The sequence below is a fragment of the Molothrus aeneus genome, chromosome 2, assembly GCF_037042795.1.
Source record: "Molothrus aeneus isolate 106 chromosome 2, BPBGC_Maene_1.0, whole genome shotgun sequence".
NCBI lineage: Eukaryota > Metazoa > Chordata > Aves > Passeriformes > Icteridae > Molothrus > Molothrus aeneus.
The window spans coordinates 83,588,546-83,606,001 of NC_089647.1; the positions used below are offsets into that span (position 1 = coordinate 83,588,546).

General features: G+C 44.6%; 1 protein-coding gene across 1 annotated transcript; it reads right to left on the minus strand.

Annotated features, from left to right (window-relative positions):
- Nucleotides 1-3,337: 3,337 nt before the first annotated feature.
- On the minus strand, nucleotides 3,338-9,576 carry LOC136571231 (regucalcin-like). The gene is made up of 6 exons (XM_066571570.1): nucleotides 9,411-9,576; nucleotides 8,787-8,969; nucleotides 7,373-7,588; nucleotides 5,848-5,979; nucleotides 5,075-5,229; nucleotides 3,338-3,388 (listed from the first exon to the last, which is right to left on the minus strand). Exons 1-6 carry the CDS (start codon nucleotides 9,574-9,576, stop codon nucleotides 3,338-3,340), a joined length of 903 nt encoding a protein of 300 aa, XP_066427667.1.
- Between the last annotated feature and the right edge of the window lie 7,880 nt (nucleotides 9,577-17,456).

Consider the following 17,456-nt stretch of genomic DNA (forward strand, 5'->3'; position numbering starts at 1 on the left):
AAGTTAACCAATGCCTGGTTACTAAGAAGGAATGCAGACCAACTTTTGCTGCAGTTAGGTAGAGAATTTTACAAAAGCAGTCAGTCACCAGCACATTTTTATATGCTTCACTAGGTGAAGCATGGAATGGCTAACTTAAAATACTATTAGTTTAACCTCATCCAGTGTGGTATAGGTCAAATATAAATAAAACATAATAGATACTTATAAAAGGCAGAATGTATGGAGCAATCCCTTAAAATGGAAGCCAGCTGCCATCAGTCTGTGCCATATTGTTGACTAGCTGGTTTATTTTCTGTAGGTTACCCCTGGGCAGGAGCATATGGGGTAGGCCTGACCCTATGTAGGGCTGCCCCACACCAACCAAGCACTCAGCCACTGAGTAACCAGCTCAGAGTGTGCCCTCAGCGAGGACTATGGATACTATGGATATATGCACAAAAGGAACGAACCCACTCTTGTACCAGCTTCCTTCATGCCTTCATCCCTTGCCTCAAGGCAAGGGGCCTTGGCCTTGCTTTGGTGAACTGAGGCTGGAGAACAGCCCCAACATGGCTTTCAATTAGCACTGTCTTTTAGAAAGCAAAATCACAAAACAGCAACTTCTGAAATCTGAAGAGAAGCAAAGTAGTGGGCCTTTGGGTAGCAGGGAGAAACTCATCTATCTTCAAGGCTTTTTTGGTTTGAGAAGCTGTGCTACAAAGAGAGAGTTCCCAAAGAACCCAGACCTTGGAATGTCAGAGCAGCACGCACCATGTCTCCCTTTAGAAATGGAGGAAGGAGTGGCTGGAGAATAACAAACCAGCAACCCCAGCTTACATGCCTGGGAAAGTTCTAGCAAAAAAAAAAAAATATTGCAGGGATGGTAAGTATTTCTCAAGTGTAAATTGTTTCAAAATTATCTACTTTGCTTTTCTGGCAGAGCAAAGGACCTAGTAGGTAGGCAATTTTGCAAGTAACTGGGTATTTTTGGTTAAATAAAGTATCTGCACTCACTTCCTATTTTTTTTTTTTAATTAAAGGTTAGGACACTCGACTTGCCTCCAAACACCCTGCCATCACATTCCTCTCCAGATGGGGTAAACAGGAAATCTTGCATAATTCTCTATGTTCCTTATACCAGTTTGGCACTGACATGGTGCCAAAGGGCATTTAGCACCTTTGCTCTTAGGAACCCCTAGCAGTTTAATTACTGTAGGAATTATGACTTAGGAAGAAAAACAACAGCCTATTTGTTGAGCAAACATTACAACAAGCTGAATGTTTTATTTCTCAATCTAATTGTCTCTGTGCAGCTCCATGGACTCACCTCCCTTCCAGGGTGAAAGGTAGGAGTGATGGGACAAGCCCCTTCATCTTGTTATACAAATTATCTGGTCAAGTAGCACAGGAGCAAAGTGCTTGCTAATGATCTAAAGTAACCATCTACAATAAGTGTCTGAAAAACACCTGATGTGGGTTCTAGAGTAGTCTTCAGGTAATTGCATTGAAATAATGCACGTTGGAAAATCCTGTTTGTGGCCAAGTATATTCAATAGTATTTAGTGAATAAAGCTCCCTTCATGGTCCTCTGGATCTCAGATTACTTTCTGGACTGTGACCCAGTTCTACTGAGGGGTCAAATATACCACCTAACCTTCTCCTGTCTCCTTTAAAATGTGTAGAACATTTTCCTAGGACATGTGGCTTGACCCACCTCCTGCCTGATCAGATCTCAGCATCAGATCTCCTACTTGTCAGCAGACCAGAAGGCTACCACATGAGAGAGTTGGGCAATATGGGTATTTTTAAAGGAAAAAAATCAACTCAGTTTGGTTCTTTCAAAACTGTTGTGAGGGATTCCTGGCTAGGAGAGGGATGCTGGGTTTGGAGAAAACAGCTAATTTTAGAGGAAATCTGCGTACAGCCCATGGAAACTGTGTTTAATATTTCTGCATGGCTAACCACAGTTCCCCTGCTCCTCTGTGCATGGGTTTTTGGGGGAGATTATCCTCATGAGGCACTGAGTACTTTCTCCCTACTCATAGTGTCTGAGGGCTTTGAATAGCAGGGGTGAAAAGGTCAAATACCTCAGAGGAAGACACTGAAACATCTGGTCTGGTAAATGATGCGTATTATTGCCTTCTTTGCAACATTACAAAGTGTCAGCATTAAAGATCTGAAAATGTATTATTTTAAAATGCTGTGTCTCTTTCCAGGCAGCAAAAAGATAGCAAACTCAACGCAAAGGCTAGATTTCACTGTGTGTCTGCAGGTCTAGAGCATTCTGAGATCCTGAAAGGATCACCAGGGTTCAGTGAGTCCAGGGTAGAGCTGGGTCGTTATTTAAACAGCCTATAAAAATATACCTTGATGTTGTCCTTTCTGGAGGAGAAAAGAGGGGAGGATCTAAAGGGAAAAAGGGGGAAAATACTTGAAATGGGAGTGGATGAGCACCAGAAGAAGGGGGAACAAGACGGTGAGGCCATGGGTACATTAAGGCTGTAAAACAAAGGGAAGTTCAAGTGTGTGTGTGTGTGTGTAAATATCACCCCTGAAAGGACAACTCCACCAAGCATCCATGTTTGGTATTCCAGGCTGTCCTGGTGGGTCACAGCCTGTGTGTGCATTGAATGTGTGTGATCAGGCAGTTCTTTCAAGGTAACATCTGAATGCAGAGGAAAAATCATCTGTGAGCATTTCTTTAAATGTAGTTGTGTAGTTTATTTTCAGCAGCCTAAGGGGTGTCCTAAAGACAGGACAGCCTGGAAAAAGGCTAATGAGGATGGAAAAATGGAACCTGGATACTACAAATAGATCTGATCATCAAAGGAAAAAAAACCAAACAAAACAAAAACAACAACAACAAAACCAAAAAAAACCAAACAAAAAAAAAAACCAAAAAAAACCAAGGAACCTCGGGAATCAGGGAATCCTGCAGTAGAGGAACAGTCCAGTTCAAGACATCAATCTTTAAAATGTTTATTAAAATCTGCCATATTGTTGCTGGTGCATCACTGTAACATGAGGAGTCAGATTCTGCTTTGGGAACAGCACAGACTTGAAAATCCAGAGCTGGTCATCAGAAAGTTCAGCAAAACTATGCTTGAGCATTTAAAGGTTTATGGAAAGTCACAAAAGCTACCAAGGTGTAACACAGATTAACTTTACCTCTCTAACCTATTGCATCAAGCCACAGGCCCACAGAAGAAGAAATATCTTCAACTCCAAACAAGCACACTCACAAAGGTGGGCTTAGAAATCTTCACACAAATAAATTCTGTAGTTCATTTGACTTCTTCCAGTCAGATTTACTACAAGATGGAAGCATTTCTCCTTTGCTGTTTAGTGTCAAGGTTCAAGCAGCATAGAAATTCTGTGGGATCCCTTTCACACCCAGGCCGGTTATCTGTTTTAAAAAATTAAAAATTAAAATATAAAAGAAAGGAAACAATATAATGAAAACATTCAAACACTGTAGAACAAATATCATAGCAACAGACTACTAGGTGGAGGGTCCCCTGCTTCAAGAGGAGACCAAAAGGAGTCACTATTTGGAGGTCTTCCAAACTCTTTAACATCACTAAGATTATCAAGCACTACTCAATAATTTTGCTAATTTAAATGTTATCTGTGGCCCTTGCATGTAGTCCTTATCTTCAAAACAATTCATAGCAATTTTTAACATGCTTTGCCCATGCAAGACAAATGTGAGTTTGGAAAACACCAATTCCCTTGTGGAACTGGAGACCTCAATAACAAAGCAAAGAAAAATGCTTATTTAATCCTCCTGTGGACTTCTAAAGTGTGATGCTTGAATATATCAGTTCTCAGCCATGAGATATCTGCCCTAAACACTGCTTTCAACAGGAGTGTCCCAGATCCCATGAACAGATCTCCATCCCTCCTGTAAAATGTCTTCATCCTGTGGCCAAACTGATAAAAGACTTTGCTCTGGGTTGATGGCAATTGCTAAGAACTGCATTTTATTTTCCTGAAGTACTTTTGCTAATGGAGTGAAAAAAAATGAAGAGAGAAACAAGTTCCAGATTCAAGAGCCCCAGACAAAAAAAGTTTTTAACAAGTAGCAATCATTTTTTGTTGGAATCTGGAATGTAGGGAATTCTCAGAACTTTAGGCCTGTAAGGCAAAGCTTAGAATTAAACAGAGGATTTTATTTGAGACCTTAGAAAAGGTTTCCAAACTTAAGTGCTAGAAGTGAGAATGTGGATTTATAGTTTAAAGTAGAGACACGTTAAGCTAAGTAGAGGAAAGTTTAGAGTTTTAGAGTACAGTATTATAGATTTATATATCAAAACATGAATAGCTAAGAAAGCTTACATTGTAACATGAATCCATAAGAAAAAATATTTAAAGATTAAATCAAAAACATACATATCCCTGTTAACAGTGTTTTATTAGTTAATAAATCCTTAGAAGATCTTATAACTAAAAGTCTCATGACCTTCTAAACCATGTGGTGAAGATGTGAGCCAAACTTACCCTTCCTACCTATACAGAAGATGAAAAAAATAAATCACATCATATAAAAAACCTCAGAAAACCCATTTCTAACTCATTCAAAATTCCTTCAAATCCTCACAATTTTTAACAGACAAAAAAAATCCTAAAAGGATTGAGATGCAAAATTTTGCCCTGGTAAATTTAAAGGAGAAATATGTTCTCTAAACATTTAGATTTCCTGGCACAATTAAAAACTGAGAAGTAAGAGAATGAAATTTGCAAAAGGGATTCAATTATAGTAAGAGATAAAAGCAACACCTTGCAGTGTACTGCAGAACACACGATCCATATGGCAGATCCATACCCACTCACTGCCTTCAGATCCTCACCAGCCAGCTTTGGCCAACCCAGATATCAACACTATAACTTGTAATTTCTCCATCCAAGTCTTCCTTCCAAGTGCATGAGCAGCTCTGCAAAAGCAGCTGGGCCTGGCTGGAGGACAAGCTATGCACCTGGAGTAGCTCATGAGGTGAGTGGGAGGAGCAAGGGCAGCTGGGGCCACCTCACTCCCAGAACATGAGGCTAGGCAGGTCTGATGTACAGAAAGAAAGAAATAAAATCTGCTCACCTTGAAAATTTCTCCTGCATGAGGTTCCTTGGCTAAGGTGGCCTCGTCCAGTCCATCATATGCAGAAGTCACATACATTTCTGAGTAGTCTTTTCCACCAAAGCAGCAAGAGGTGATCCTTGGAGTAGGCAGCCTCACAGTTTGGATTCTTTTTCCTGGGAAAAACGTGCGATTGTTTTCTAATGTTAATTTTTTAGGAAGCATGTAATTATGAATATACTATTAGTACACATGGCACAGATGTGACATTACTCAGAAGGCACCTCCCCTTCAGACAGAGACCACATCCTAAAGGACATTTTGTGGGGAAATCAAATTATTTCATCTGCCTCATTTCTAACTATTTTTCAGGCTCTCCCCTGCATCTGCGAGGCTTCATTTCCTTTTCTCTAAACAAAGCAGTACTGTGTGTGAGCTCAGGAAGGGCAGGGACACCTAGCTTGGGATGGATGTTGTTCCTTAAAGCATTTTCCAGTTAAACATTTCAACACTGAGAAAAATTATATGCAGCATTTTGTGGGGGTTTTTTTATAGTGGCATTATTAAGAAGAGTGTGCTGCAGTTCATCAGCCAACGATGGGAGCAGGGGTACCTGACATTGGAGGCAGCACGGGGAGCTGCACTCTTTACATGATCAGAGCCTGAGCCAGCCATGCTCTTGGCAACCCATGGGGCAGAAATGGGCAATTCTTTTCACCTTATCTCCCCTTTAAACCATTCCCCCTGCTGCCATTCCCCTTACATTTATATGCACAAACTGGTGGAGGCCTTACCTGTCTCCGGGTCGATGCGGATGACTCTGCCGCCATCAATACAGGCCACCCAGAGCTTCCCTTCTGCGTCTATGCACATCCCATCAGGCATTTGCTCCTCTTTTTCCAGGTGGTACAAAAGCTTTGGGCAGGCTGCAGGAAGAGTTACAAAGGTGATGTTTTGTGGGCTGCTACCCATTCTGTATCAGACCCCAGTCTAACCTCTTCCATGCCCTTGCAAACAGCTACGTTCATTTTCTGTGAGAAAGCCATGATGCAAAATGTTTTTCTGCAGATGTGTTAAAAGCCTAATTCAGCCTGGCAGAGACAAGTCCCCAGCACAGACATTTCAGTATGGGATTGTACCAAATTAGTGTTCCTGTTATTTTACCAAGAGAAGAGAACAAAATGCCCCCATCTCTCTTGTTAACCCACCTGCTGCCTGCCACAACACAGCTGCTGCAAGTGCAGTAACTTTTCCTGGACCTTTATTGGTCGTGTCACATAAATAATTACCTGCATTTAAACATTGGTGATAAGCAATATCTCCTAGCAAAAGATCAAAAACTTTACTTTTGAATGGCCAACCAAGCAACCAGTTTTGATTAAACCTGGACACCAGCTCATGGTCAGGGATGCAGTGCAGATATGTTGGTGAGCAGTCAGGTTCATGGAGCAGGGTCCATGGGTCACAATCACCTGCTCTGACCCACCCAGCACCTTCTGGTCATTACACTACCCAAGAATCAACAGCTGTGAACATAAAGCCAAGCCTAGGAAGCTCAAACATGTTACTTTTTTATATTTGCAGGGGGAAATGTTGCATTATATCCTCTTTTGAAATCTTACATCCTAAAATCTGTAGAAAGAGATGTTCTCAACAAAATGAAATCTGAGTCAATGCAATTACTTTGTGTGATTTTCATCTGTGATTACCCAAAGTCTGCACTCTTTAAAGTACAAAGGCAGTTCAGACATTTAAATTCCTGTGGAGTATATCAGCTTGAAACAGCATTTTGCTTACACTTAAATTTAGTTCCTTGCCGATACAATAAAAATGTTTATCCATAAAATGAACTTAAGTTAAATTTGAAAACATCTTAATTTCAGAAATTTGGTTGGGAAAACTGTCACAATGACAGCTTGATCCTCTGAGTACCTTTCTGTGAAATACATACATCCATGTTCTCCACTTGTATTTATGGAGCTAGTACAATCAAAGGAATTCCAGTAGATGGCACTCAAGAATAAATACCATCCTAAAAGCTCTTTCTCATTCTGCAGTGTAAATGGCTTCTTCCCTGCAACTCCTTGAATTGGTCTAAGTATGAGCCATCTCTCCAGATGAAAGAAAGCTGAAAGACTGTCAAAACTTTGTTCACCAAATACACCTGCTGAGTAAATTTGAGGAACATCACAGCCAGCTGACAAGCTGTAACCAGAAGATAAGAGATCTGTCAAATAAATCCCTGCATCTCACAGGCCCAGGTCTTGCTGCAGACAGAGCAGTGGCACTACTTGTCACCAAATTTAAAAGCATGCGTACCAATCTTTCCAGTGTGCACATCGTAGCTGAAGGCATGGACAGCGTATGACAGGCTGTCAATGTGGAAGAAGGTCCTGTGGTCCAGGGACCAATCCAGACCATTGGAGATGTCCAACTGGTCTAACTGTTTTATTACTGAATGGTCAGGGAAGAGGGTATAGAGAGCTCCTTGCCGCCTCGCTCGGACCCCTGGTGCCGTCTCTTCAGCCATCGTGCCTGAAATGGAAGTGGGAGCACTGGTTAGAAAGTAGAAGCTTGCTCCTCGTGTTTGATTAAAAACCTTCTCTAAGTGTTACCAAGATGTTCTAGGGAGAATCACAGGATTGTGATTTTTTTTTTCTTTTCTTCCTAAAAAGAAAATAACAGGTTGCCAAGAGAAGTTGTGGATGTCCCATGCCTTGGAAGTGTTCAAGGCCAGGTTGGATGGAGCTTTGAGTGACCTGACCTAGTGGAAGGTGTCTCTGCCCACAACAGGGAGGTTGGAACTACATGGTCTTAAGGGTCCCTTCCAACCCAAACCATTCTATGATTCTACAATTCTGCAATCCTACAGTGAAAGAGACTAATAGGTCCTGTCAGATTGATGAGGAAGAGCAAAAGGAGCAGATGAGGGGCAGCTGCCTCCCACAGAGCAGATCCTGGCCAATGAAAGGATGCTACTGCATTGCCATGAGGTTTAAGTCATAGACATCAAAGACCCAAAGGACCACCAGGACACATCCCAGGGGGCTGAGTTTTTGCTCACACCAGAAGCTGAGATGCAGGCAGGCATCAATCATATGCTGTTTTTGTTGTTGCTCTTTGTAGGCTACTTTCATAATTTAAATGGGCTGTGACCATTAAAATACAGGTGCACACCATGTGCCTGAGAGCATTGTTCAAACAATCTTGAACTCTGTTGGGCTTTGTGCCATCACTGCTTCCCTGGGGAGTTTGTTCCAGTGCCTGACCACCCTGTGGGTGAAGACCTTTTACACAATGTACAACCTAAACCTCCTTCTTGCCTTCAGGAGGCTGAGGATCTCCCCCCCATATCCTTGTTTTTCACAGGCTAACCAAGAGAGGCTGCACATAATGGGTGCAAGCTGCAGCTCATGTTCTGCTCTAGAAGCTGCATCCTTCTCTATATTTCCAGAAAAAAACCCACATACATGAGCCCTTCACTGGCTTTTCCATGAAGGCAGTTGTTTGAAAAACACCTTCCACCAAGTAGGGGAGCCTTCCTGTCAGATAGCCCCTGTCAACAGCTTCTGTCCTCATCTGGGTCAGAAGATGTAGAGTCCCCTGTCCTCCTCCACTGGGCAGTAACCACGCAGAGCATTCACAAGACAGGGAATAAATAAAAATACCTTATATAAAACACACTATAATTAGTTTCCCTTGGCTCCAGGGGAAATTTCTGCCAGGAGCTTACCAGCAAAAAACCTCCCCTTTGGATCCACTTTCCCATCATTGAACCTGTTGTTGGGTTTATCCTGCTCGAGCTCGAGGATGGTGGTGACTGCCTGGGTGTCCCAGTCCAGGAAGGCAAACCTGGTCCCCAGGGTGATGACATAGCCCCCACACTGCCGCAGAGCCACTGAGCTGACACGGGCATCTGTGGGGGAGAGAGAGCAGAGGATGAAAGGCAGCTCTGGGGCCATCACTCAGCCTTTACCAAGGGCATCTGGGCTTGACCGGGACATCCCTGGCCAGGAAAGGCTGAGCTGATGCTAAGATCCTTCTCCCCTGGGATTGTTAGCACATCTCACTGGCTCCATGTTCCATGGATTTTTCCACCTTCTAGGAGGGCACAGCCATTAGGACTGTACCTTTTTCTCTGCAGGTCCCAAATGAAACATGCATTCCCATTCAGGCTTATCAGGGGCAACATGTGCACTCTACTTGGCTGGCTTAGGCCACACTGTGCTCAGCAACACGTTGTGGGAAGATAGGGAGTGTGGTCCCATGAGAGACCACCAACCTGCAGGACTCCTACCAGGAGGGGTGGATGGGACAGACAGAGTCCCAGGATGAAGCAGTGAGTGTGGACTCTTACCCACAGACACGCTCTGCACCTCATTGGTGACTGGGCTCCAGCGGCAAACTTTCTGAGAGTTGATGTCTACGTAGACAAGTGCATTCTCCCTTTCCTCCCAGACTGGGCACTCTCCCATCCGGTTCTTCTCCTTCACAACAGACTCGATTTTGATGGAGGAAGACATGGTCTGAGGGGAAGTTAATAATAGATGTAATTAAAAGCTCTTATGTGAATTTTTCCATGCCTACAAAATTGAAAAGTAGAGGTTGTAAATAGCAAAGCACTCCAAATCCCACATGAACAAAGTAATTTAGGAGGTTCTTATGACATTTCCATGGTCTCATAGCTGGAACTGAGCTTGAGGTGCCAAATCTTCTCCTTACCAAAACTTTCCTAAACCCCAGCTGCTGATGAGGCACGTGTCTCCAGGCACAGGAGGGCTAGGGCTATGGCCCTAAGCTGGAACCAAGCTGCTGTCTGGAGATCCATGATCCTAAGGGTCCCCCTGACCACAGGGAGGGATCAGAAGGCAGCAGCACCAATGAGTGGTGGATCAATCTTTTTGTGGAAAATCAAGGCTCTGCCCTATTAACACGAGTGAATTGATTTCCTCCACAGGAAGACATTTACACACCCACAGCACCACACACCCCCCACTCCACTTTGCCACAGAAGCCACTACACAACAAATGCCTGTTCCCACACCAAGTCAGTGAGAATATGCAAATACTGAGGAAGGCTCCTGCCTTTGAAATTCTACTGCTTTGTTTTCCCTCTAAGCATTTCCTCTTCATCAGCCCCCTCAGTGCCCCAGCTTCATCTCCAACCCCTGCTGCACACTCCAAATTTTGCCAATGCCAAGCTCTGGGGTGTGATTACCCTAGCTGCTGCTTGGGGGGCCAAAGCCACCAGTGAAGCTCCCATTCCATATGCCTGCATCTGCCAGAAGTTGTTCATGCTCTGGCTACCCTTTGCAACAGGGTGCTTGCAGGGACATCAGTCAATCAGCCACAGCTGGTTGACACCCACACATGGTGCACAACCCATCAGTTTTATGTCCAGTACCCACTGATGTCTTCCAAAACACAGAAGACGTCCCGTCCCTTCCCTGACCTTGCTGTGCGGTGGGAAGGGAGCAATAACCTCCACACTGAGCTGTTACAAAAGAAAGGGGCCCACTCAGTGCCTCAGTCACCCCTAATGGAGCCGCCTCCGCTGCGGCACCCGCTGGCCTCAGCACATTTTTTCCACAGATTGGGAGATAATTCTTGGGAGGCAGCCAATCCCTGACAAAACATCAATCCCAGGGATTACTGTCTTCAAGTGGGTATTGTTTCCTAGTAGGTGAGCCGGTGATAAGGTGTACAAATAATTAATTAGCATTAATGCCCTTCAAAATACGTGGGAAGAGCCAGTCAATCACCGTGAGTGGAAATGCCAGGGCTGAGGGACATGGGATCTTTCCTACAATGAGTCACATCACCAAGTTTCAAACAACCCATCTATCAAATATATCCTTCTCCCTTCCAAAATACCCTGGCCACAAGAGGCTGGGCAGCAAACTGTTCCACACAGGAAAAGAGCATCTAAAGCATAAATGAAGATACACAGCAAGATGCCAAGTTTTAACCTCCAGAAACCTGTTAAACAGTGCTTGAGCTGGAGGAGTGAGTTTCTTGTGGGCTAACGCTTTGTGTCATGTGGCTGCCATATGTGGGACCCGAGGCTTGGAGAGACAATGCTGACTTTATTGTACCATGGTCTGGGAAGCACAGAGCTGTTCTCACCCCTGTGGGAAAACATGAGTTCGGCAGCAGCCCAGCAGCACTGTGGTTCCTGCAGAGGCAGAAAGCCTCCAGATCTGCAGCAGCCAGTGTGTATTTGTCTTGTCAGCTGTTTCATTGACCCAACCAAGCCTTATTAAACCTTTCTTTTCCCACCAGCTCCTGTTTCATTTACATGCCCCTTGTCCAACTTCTGCAACACCAAAACAGGGGCCTGGCAGATAAGCCGTAGTGAAATACTGATTCACAGACCCATCCCACATGCCACATGAGGAGTACACAATCACACCACTGCCAGCTGTTTCATAAGGCACAGGCAGGGGAGAAACCATCCTGCCTGCACCAGCTGCCTGCTTCCCCCTCTCCTGCTCCCCCAGGGATGCTGCAGAGACCTGCCCTGTCCCATGGACCCTCAGAGCACATCCACCTTCCCTGACTGCACATTCAGCCACAGCACCCTTCCCCTCTGCCAAAGAAATAACTCCTGTATGTCACTCCAGCTGTGGAGGTTCCCATAATGGTGAATATTGTGGCTCAAATCATCCTCACCCCTCCCTGTTTTTAAGAAGAGGGCAATTAGAAGGGAAGGTCTGTGTTTTGCTAGTTGAGGTTTCACTAATTTTTACTAGCAGCTGAAAACGGAGGCTTTTAACAGGAAGGACCATCCAACCCTAACTGGCAGCATTGCCTCCAAAAGAGTTTCCACAAGCTGTGAGGGACTCAGCCCTGGTCCTACCCAGTCCCTGTCCCCCCTCTGCTCAGTGCTCTGCTCATTTCCTCCCATGACCTCCCTGCTGGCACCTCAGGGAACTATACAGCAGTAACATTTCACCAAACACAGCATCTCAGAGGGAAAAATGAGGAAATGACCCCCAAAAACCCAGTTCAAAATAAGCAGTCCCCAAGAATAAGCAGTCCCCAAGAATCCTGCCACCTGGGCACCTTTATCTGTGGCACCTTGCACCCTGCTTGGTACAGCACTGATGAGAGAGAGCATGCAAGGAAAGACGAGAAATTCCAAGCAAAATCACCACCAGAGATGAGCATGCAAGGAAAGACGAGAAATTCCAAGCAAAATCACCACCAGAGATGAGCATGCAAGGAAAGACGAGAAATTCCAAGCAAAATCACCAAATACTTCCGTAATCTCCCAAAGCAAAATCCCTGCAGAAAAAATCATCACATTCACCCTGCCTATATCCTCTTTCCAACATTTTGTTGGCTTTGCAGCCTCCTGGACTCATGCAGAAGGGATGGACAGGTGTCACTGAAACATTTTCCAAGTTAAATTGTTAAACTCTTTAACTGGTAAAAGTTACCAGAATTTGGAGACCATAAGAAAATTTTCCTGTTAGGAATAAAAAATGAATGTAAAAACATCCTGTCTGCTCTAGAAACTAAACCTTCTCTCTGGCAGCCATTTGAAAAGAGCCTTTCTAGACCTCTGTCCACATTCCTTTTCAAATCATCTGCACAAAAGTTGGTAATTTCAGTACCCCTAAAAAGATACAGTTAAAATACAAATGAATGACTGACCTTAAAAGTTTTTTTTGCTGTTTCCTTCCCTCTCTCCCTCCCATGCAAACACGCATAATTTCATTTTTAATGACCCTTCAAATAAGCAGGCAGACAGCTAAAACTTTTAATGTTCACTCGAGCAACCATCTGCATAAACCAGAGAATTTTCAGAACCCTTTTCCCCTCAGTCAAACAGCTGAATATCTTTACCAAGCTGGAGGACACCTATGCGAAACTCTGCAGCTCATCACACCAACGCACCTGCTGAGGAAAATATTGCAAGCCCTGGCTTGGTGCCTCTTTTCCAGCACTGGTCCAATGAAACTGGCTGCTGTTTCCAGCGACGGTTAAAAATGTGCACCAGTTGATGTTATCTGCATGGAGCAGGTAACCCTTTACATTTTGTATTCAGTCAGCAGTCACATGAATGATGAGGCAGGGACCAAAGCCTTTCTGAATGGTCTGGTTTGCAGTGCCAGCAGCAGGACATGTGATAGAGAAAAATCCTTGCTCAGTATTTTTCTCATGTCAGGAGAGTGTGAGAGGGAAACTGAGGCGTTGCACCATTCAGTTGCCCCAAGGGCTAGCTCAGTCTTCCAAAATTTAGGGTGCTGAAAGAGGAAGGTTAGTGAAAGATGCGAGGGAGGGTTTTGTAGTATTCTGATAAAGAAAAAAATATTGTTGTGATTAATCACAACAATAAGGCCTATTATCATCTTTAAGACTTGGCTCCTACTCCCAGCTATGCCACAAGCTTCTTGTGTGTGAAGTCACCAGGCTCCTCACCTCTAGCATGCAAAGCCTGATCCCACTCTGGCAAAAAGCTCCAAGCTGCTGCCTGTAGCACACACAGGGCAGGACTTTTACCAGGCAGTCTCAGCAACTGCCATGGATGCTGCAGGATGGTGATGTCTTGCCTGGCTTTTATTTTCCTCCTTCTTTGGCATTTGCCTTCTTTTTTTGTCTGTGGGAGGCCAAGGTGGAAGATGCCAAGTGCCTTCTGTCACCCAGCCCTGCTCAGCAGAGGGAGGTGATGGCAGGGCCAGCAAGGTGGGGACAAGGCAGGCTTGCCATGGGGACAGGGACCAAGATGGGCAGTGAGCCAGAGAGACCACCAGAGTTTTGGTAACAGGGCCACACTCTGCAAGGGCAGAAGCCACTTGGGAGAAATCAGCCCCAGTCCAGCATGCAGGAACAATGCATTTCTTTATTCATGAAAGACTTTAATGAACTTTGTGATTTGATGTTCAAATGATTCACAGGATGAACATGTTTCCCTGATAAGCAAGTAGACAAGATAGATGTATTATCCTACCATCAATAGTCACCATCAATCCACATTCAGAGATTAAAAAATTACAGTCCTAAGACATAAACAAATTCAAACATTTCTAGGGAAAAAGCCAGATACATTTCCAAGTGAAACTCCTTCCAAAATCACTGTATTACAACAACGTGATTCTGGGTGCCTTGAGGACCCTTCTGAGATATCCTTGGCCTCCAATGGCTCCATCTCATCTCTGCACAAACCCTTAGTCCCTGATTGCTCTCAGAAAAAATATTATGGTACTCTGCTTTCTTTTTCATAACCTAGATGAGAACTTCAAGGGGAGGTTCAAGTAGAACAATATGCATGTTTTTCACAGCATTTTCAGCTGGAAGACACATTCAAAAGGAAAATTCTGGCTTATGATAATTTTCACTGAAAATTAATTTTCATCTGGAAAAAAAAACCCTGAGAAATATAAGTTATCTTGTTTTCTGCAAAATATTTCACAACGCATTTTCTCTAAATGGATTTTGGAGGAGAAAACGACATTTTCCACACAGCTTTTCACTTCTGGTGACTTGGCTTCCCCATCATAGGCTGCAGCTACGTAAAACCAAGTGAGGCAGAGGGACAAAGAATTCACCTTGCTGTAAATGAAAACACCAAACATGCAGCTTGCTGGGTGAGCAGCTTGGATGCTGCATCATCAGTGGCACAGAAAGGACAGCAGCTGGGAAAATTATACCAGAACACATCTCTCTAATTTATTCATGTGGCTGCAAATGCTCTGGGGATGCCCCTGACACATTTTGCACCATCTCTTATTCCGACCCTGACCACTTCTAGGCTACCAACACAATTACCACATCTCCCACTCTGCCATTTCAACATCCCACATGTCTGCCTTTCCAGAAGCCAGTCACTTTAGGAAGAGACATATCTCAAAGGTTTTGTAGGTGTTGCTGATGAGTGGTGCAGCTCTGCAGTAGCAGGTGCATGTATTTGCTAGCCAGCAGCTTTTCTATTAATTGTTTCCACAACATAAAGAGCCTGGCCCTGCCATGCACTTTGTTTGTTTCTAATGTTGCTGGGATGCAAAGCAGAACTTTCTAGTGAAGTTGGCCAAAGGCAGCCACGCACCCCTGTACCCCTGGATGACACTCAACCACTTGTCTCCTCCTGGTGTGGCTTCCTCTCTCCTTTCCCACTGCTTTGGTGTCCTCTGATGCAACTCTTACCCTCTGCTTTTTGTAGTCCCTAGTTTTTATCAACACAGAATAGTCAGGAGAATACCAAGGCATTATCACACCACATATTGTGGTACTTAAATAATTGCACTTGTCTTCTGTTCCCCACAGGCATGTGCTCAGACAATAGCTTGGAATTTGTTCTTGTGGCTTTGCAAATATTTAGTAAATCCATCGCTTCCCTTTTTTTCCCCCATAGCTCTCAAAAATATACTTGTGTTACTTGTTCCCCTTGAGGGTCCATCCCATCACTCATTGCTCTAGAAACTCAACACTGCTTGTTATTTGGTTGTCCTGATCTCTTAAAGTTTTTATGCACCTTTGCAGCTCTTGGAGGAAGAGCCCTCCCTCCAACAGGCAGATCTAACAAAGACACAGGCCTTAAAAACCCCGGGCAGATACAGGTATAGCTACTCACCCCAGCGATATCCCACCTGACAGCGTGGTCCAAAAGTGAAGCCAAAGCTTATCTTTTCCTGGCTTCACCCTTTTGTAGGAAGGGCCTGGTCCCTCCCTTGTGCTCAAGATGGGAAGAACTGGAGCTCCCCAGGCAGTCAGTGCCGCCTGCTTTTATTCCAGCAGAGCTATTTTGCCAGCAAAGGATTACAAGAGCTTTCTCCAGCTTGGTTGGGAACAACTACGTTTCACCTATGACTATAGATTTTGGTCATGAGGGAAGAAACCCTTGAGGGCTCAGCAGCTGCTCCTCCTGATACAGCCTTTCCTGTCACTGGGTTCTTGCTCAACCCTAATTGAAATCAGTGCTGATCTTTGATCAAAGAGGTGAGCGCCATTAATAAGCGAGGGATTAAACAAAAGTCAGGAAGCCTTCCTAATTGAGGGAACCAGCAACGGCTCAGCTCCAGTTTGCCAGATCCAGCACCCAGTCATGGGACCTGAGTGAAAATATGCCAGCAGCACCAGTTTGGGCTCCTCAGGGCTGGGGTGCAGGAAGCAGCTCCAGCCTCTGCACTGCAGGCTGCACTGAGACACGCTCCCAGGGCATTTCGGCAGCATTAAAAATGCAACTCTCCTGGCAGAGTTGGCACTTCCTGCTCATGAGAAGCCCACAAAACCTGTGCAGCAAAGAAGAGTAGGTGCTTTTACTGAAGGGGGAGGTGGCATTCATTTGTAAAATGTCTGCAGCAGCTTATTATTGCTCTCACACTCGCAAAGCACAAAGAAACATGTTACTCCGACGTTTGCCCAGTGCCACCCATGCACAGCATGGAGGAAGAGGGGCTCCAGCAGCCATGTCCTCCTCCCTGTGGCTCATGGGTGCCTCCGCGCCAACTCTGATAAACCAGTCTTTGACCCAATTTTTCATGCCTGCACAAGATATTGCTCTTTCTTTTCTAATGCAGCAACAACATAAAAAAGATTGGCTTGTTTTTTTGTGTTGTGCTGGCAATCACCTTGCTGCCAGGTGGTGTGAGGGTGTGCACAGGTACAAAACTTCAACAGCAATGGCAGAGGGAGCTTATCTGTGTTTCTGCCCACTTATTTTCTGCTGCATCTCTGGATCTCCACTAGTGATCAACCACAACAGCCCAATAGCATGGTTCCAGAGCTACAGGTATCACCAGATTTGTGACTTTAGTGAGATCAGAGCCCTAAATTTGCTACATTCACCATCTCCCTCAACTCAAGCTTTCTCAGTACTGTGCCTTGAGTAGATTTTAGACTGTGCCTTTAGATTGCCTTGTAGCACAAAATAAATTAAGGACACAGACACTCCAAAGAACAAGGCCCAGCTTCCTTCACTGCCTCATGCTCATCCACACTGAAGTGCAGCTGCTCAAATCTTTTTTTTTTCCAGCTGCCAGGACAGATCCCTGCATGATTTAAAGAGGGGAAACAGTAATGTGCACAAAATATTCTTTGAACCCTTGGATCAAAGCAGCATCAGGGCCTTGGTGGGCAACTGATTCACCCACTACACACTCGAGGGCACAGCCAACACAAGATGATCCATCAGAAACTAACTGCAACAAGCCTGCAGAAATGGCAAACCATTATGTGCAGATTCTTGGAGCTACCTAGAGAGAAAATGCACTGCCACAGGCTCACTTGGCAGTCACTTTGTGGGTTACCCTCACACAGCAGGATGGGGACACACAGCTATTCCACCTGCAGATGGAGGTGCACTAACATGGGAACATGTAACATTCCAAGAGCAAAATTCTGCAGTATGAAATCCAACTGAGATACATCACAGTGTCTGCAGCACATACAGGCCTGAAGT

Coding starts and splice junctions, on each gene's coding strand:
- LOC136571231 (XM_066571570.1), bottom strand. CDS start 9,576: ATGTCTTCCTCCATCAAAATCGAGTCTGTTGTGAAGGAGAAGAACCGG. Junction 7,589..8,786: donor AAAGGGGAGGTTTTTTGCTG/GTAAGCTCCTGG, acceptor CTTCCATTTCAG/GCACGATGGCTGAAGAGACG. Junction 5,230..5,847: donor CCGCATCGACCCGGAGACAG/GTAAGGCCTCCA, acceptor CGTTTTTCCCAG/GAAAAAGAATCCAAACTGTG.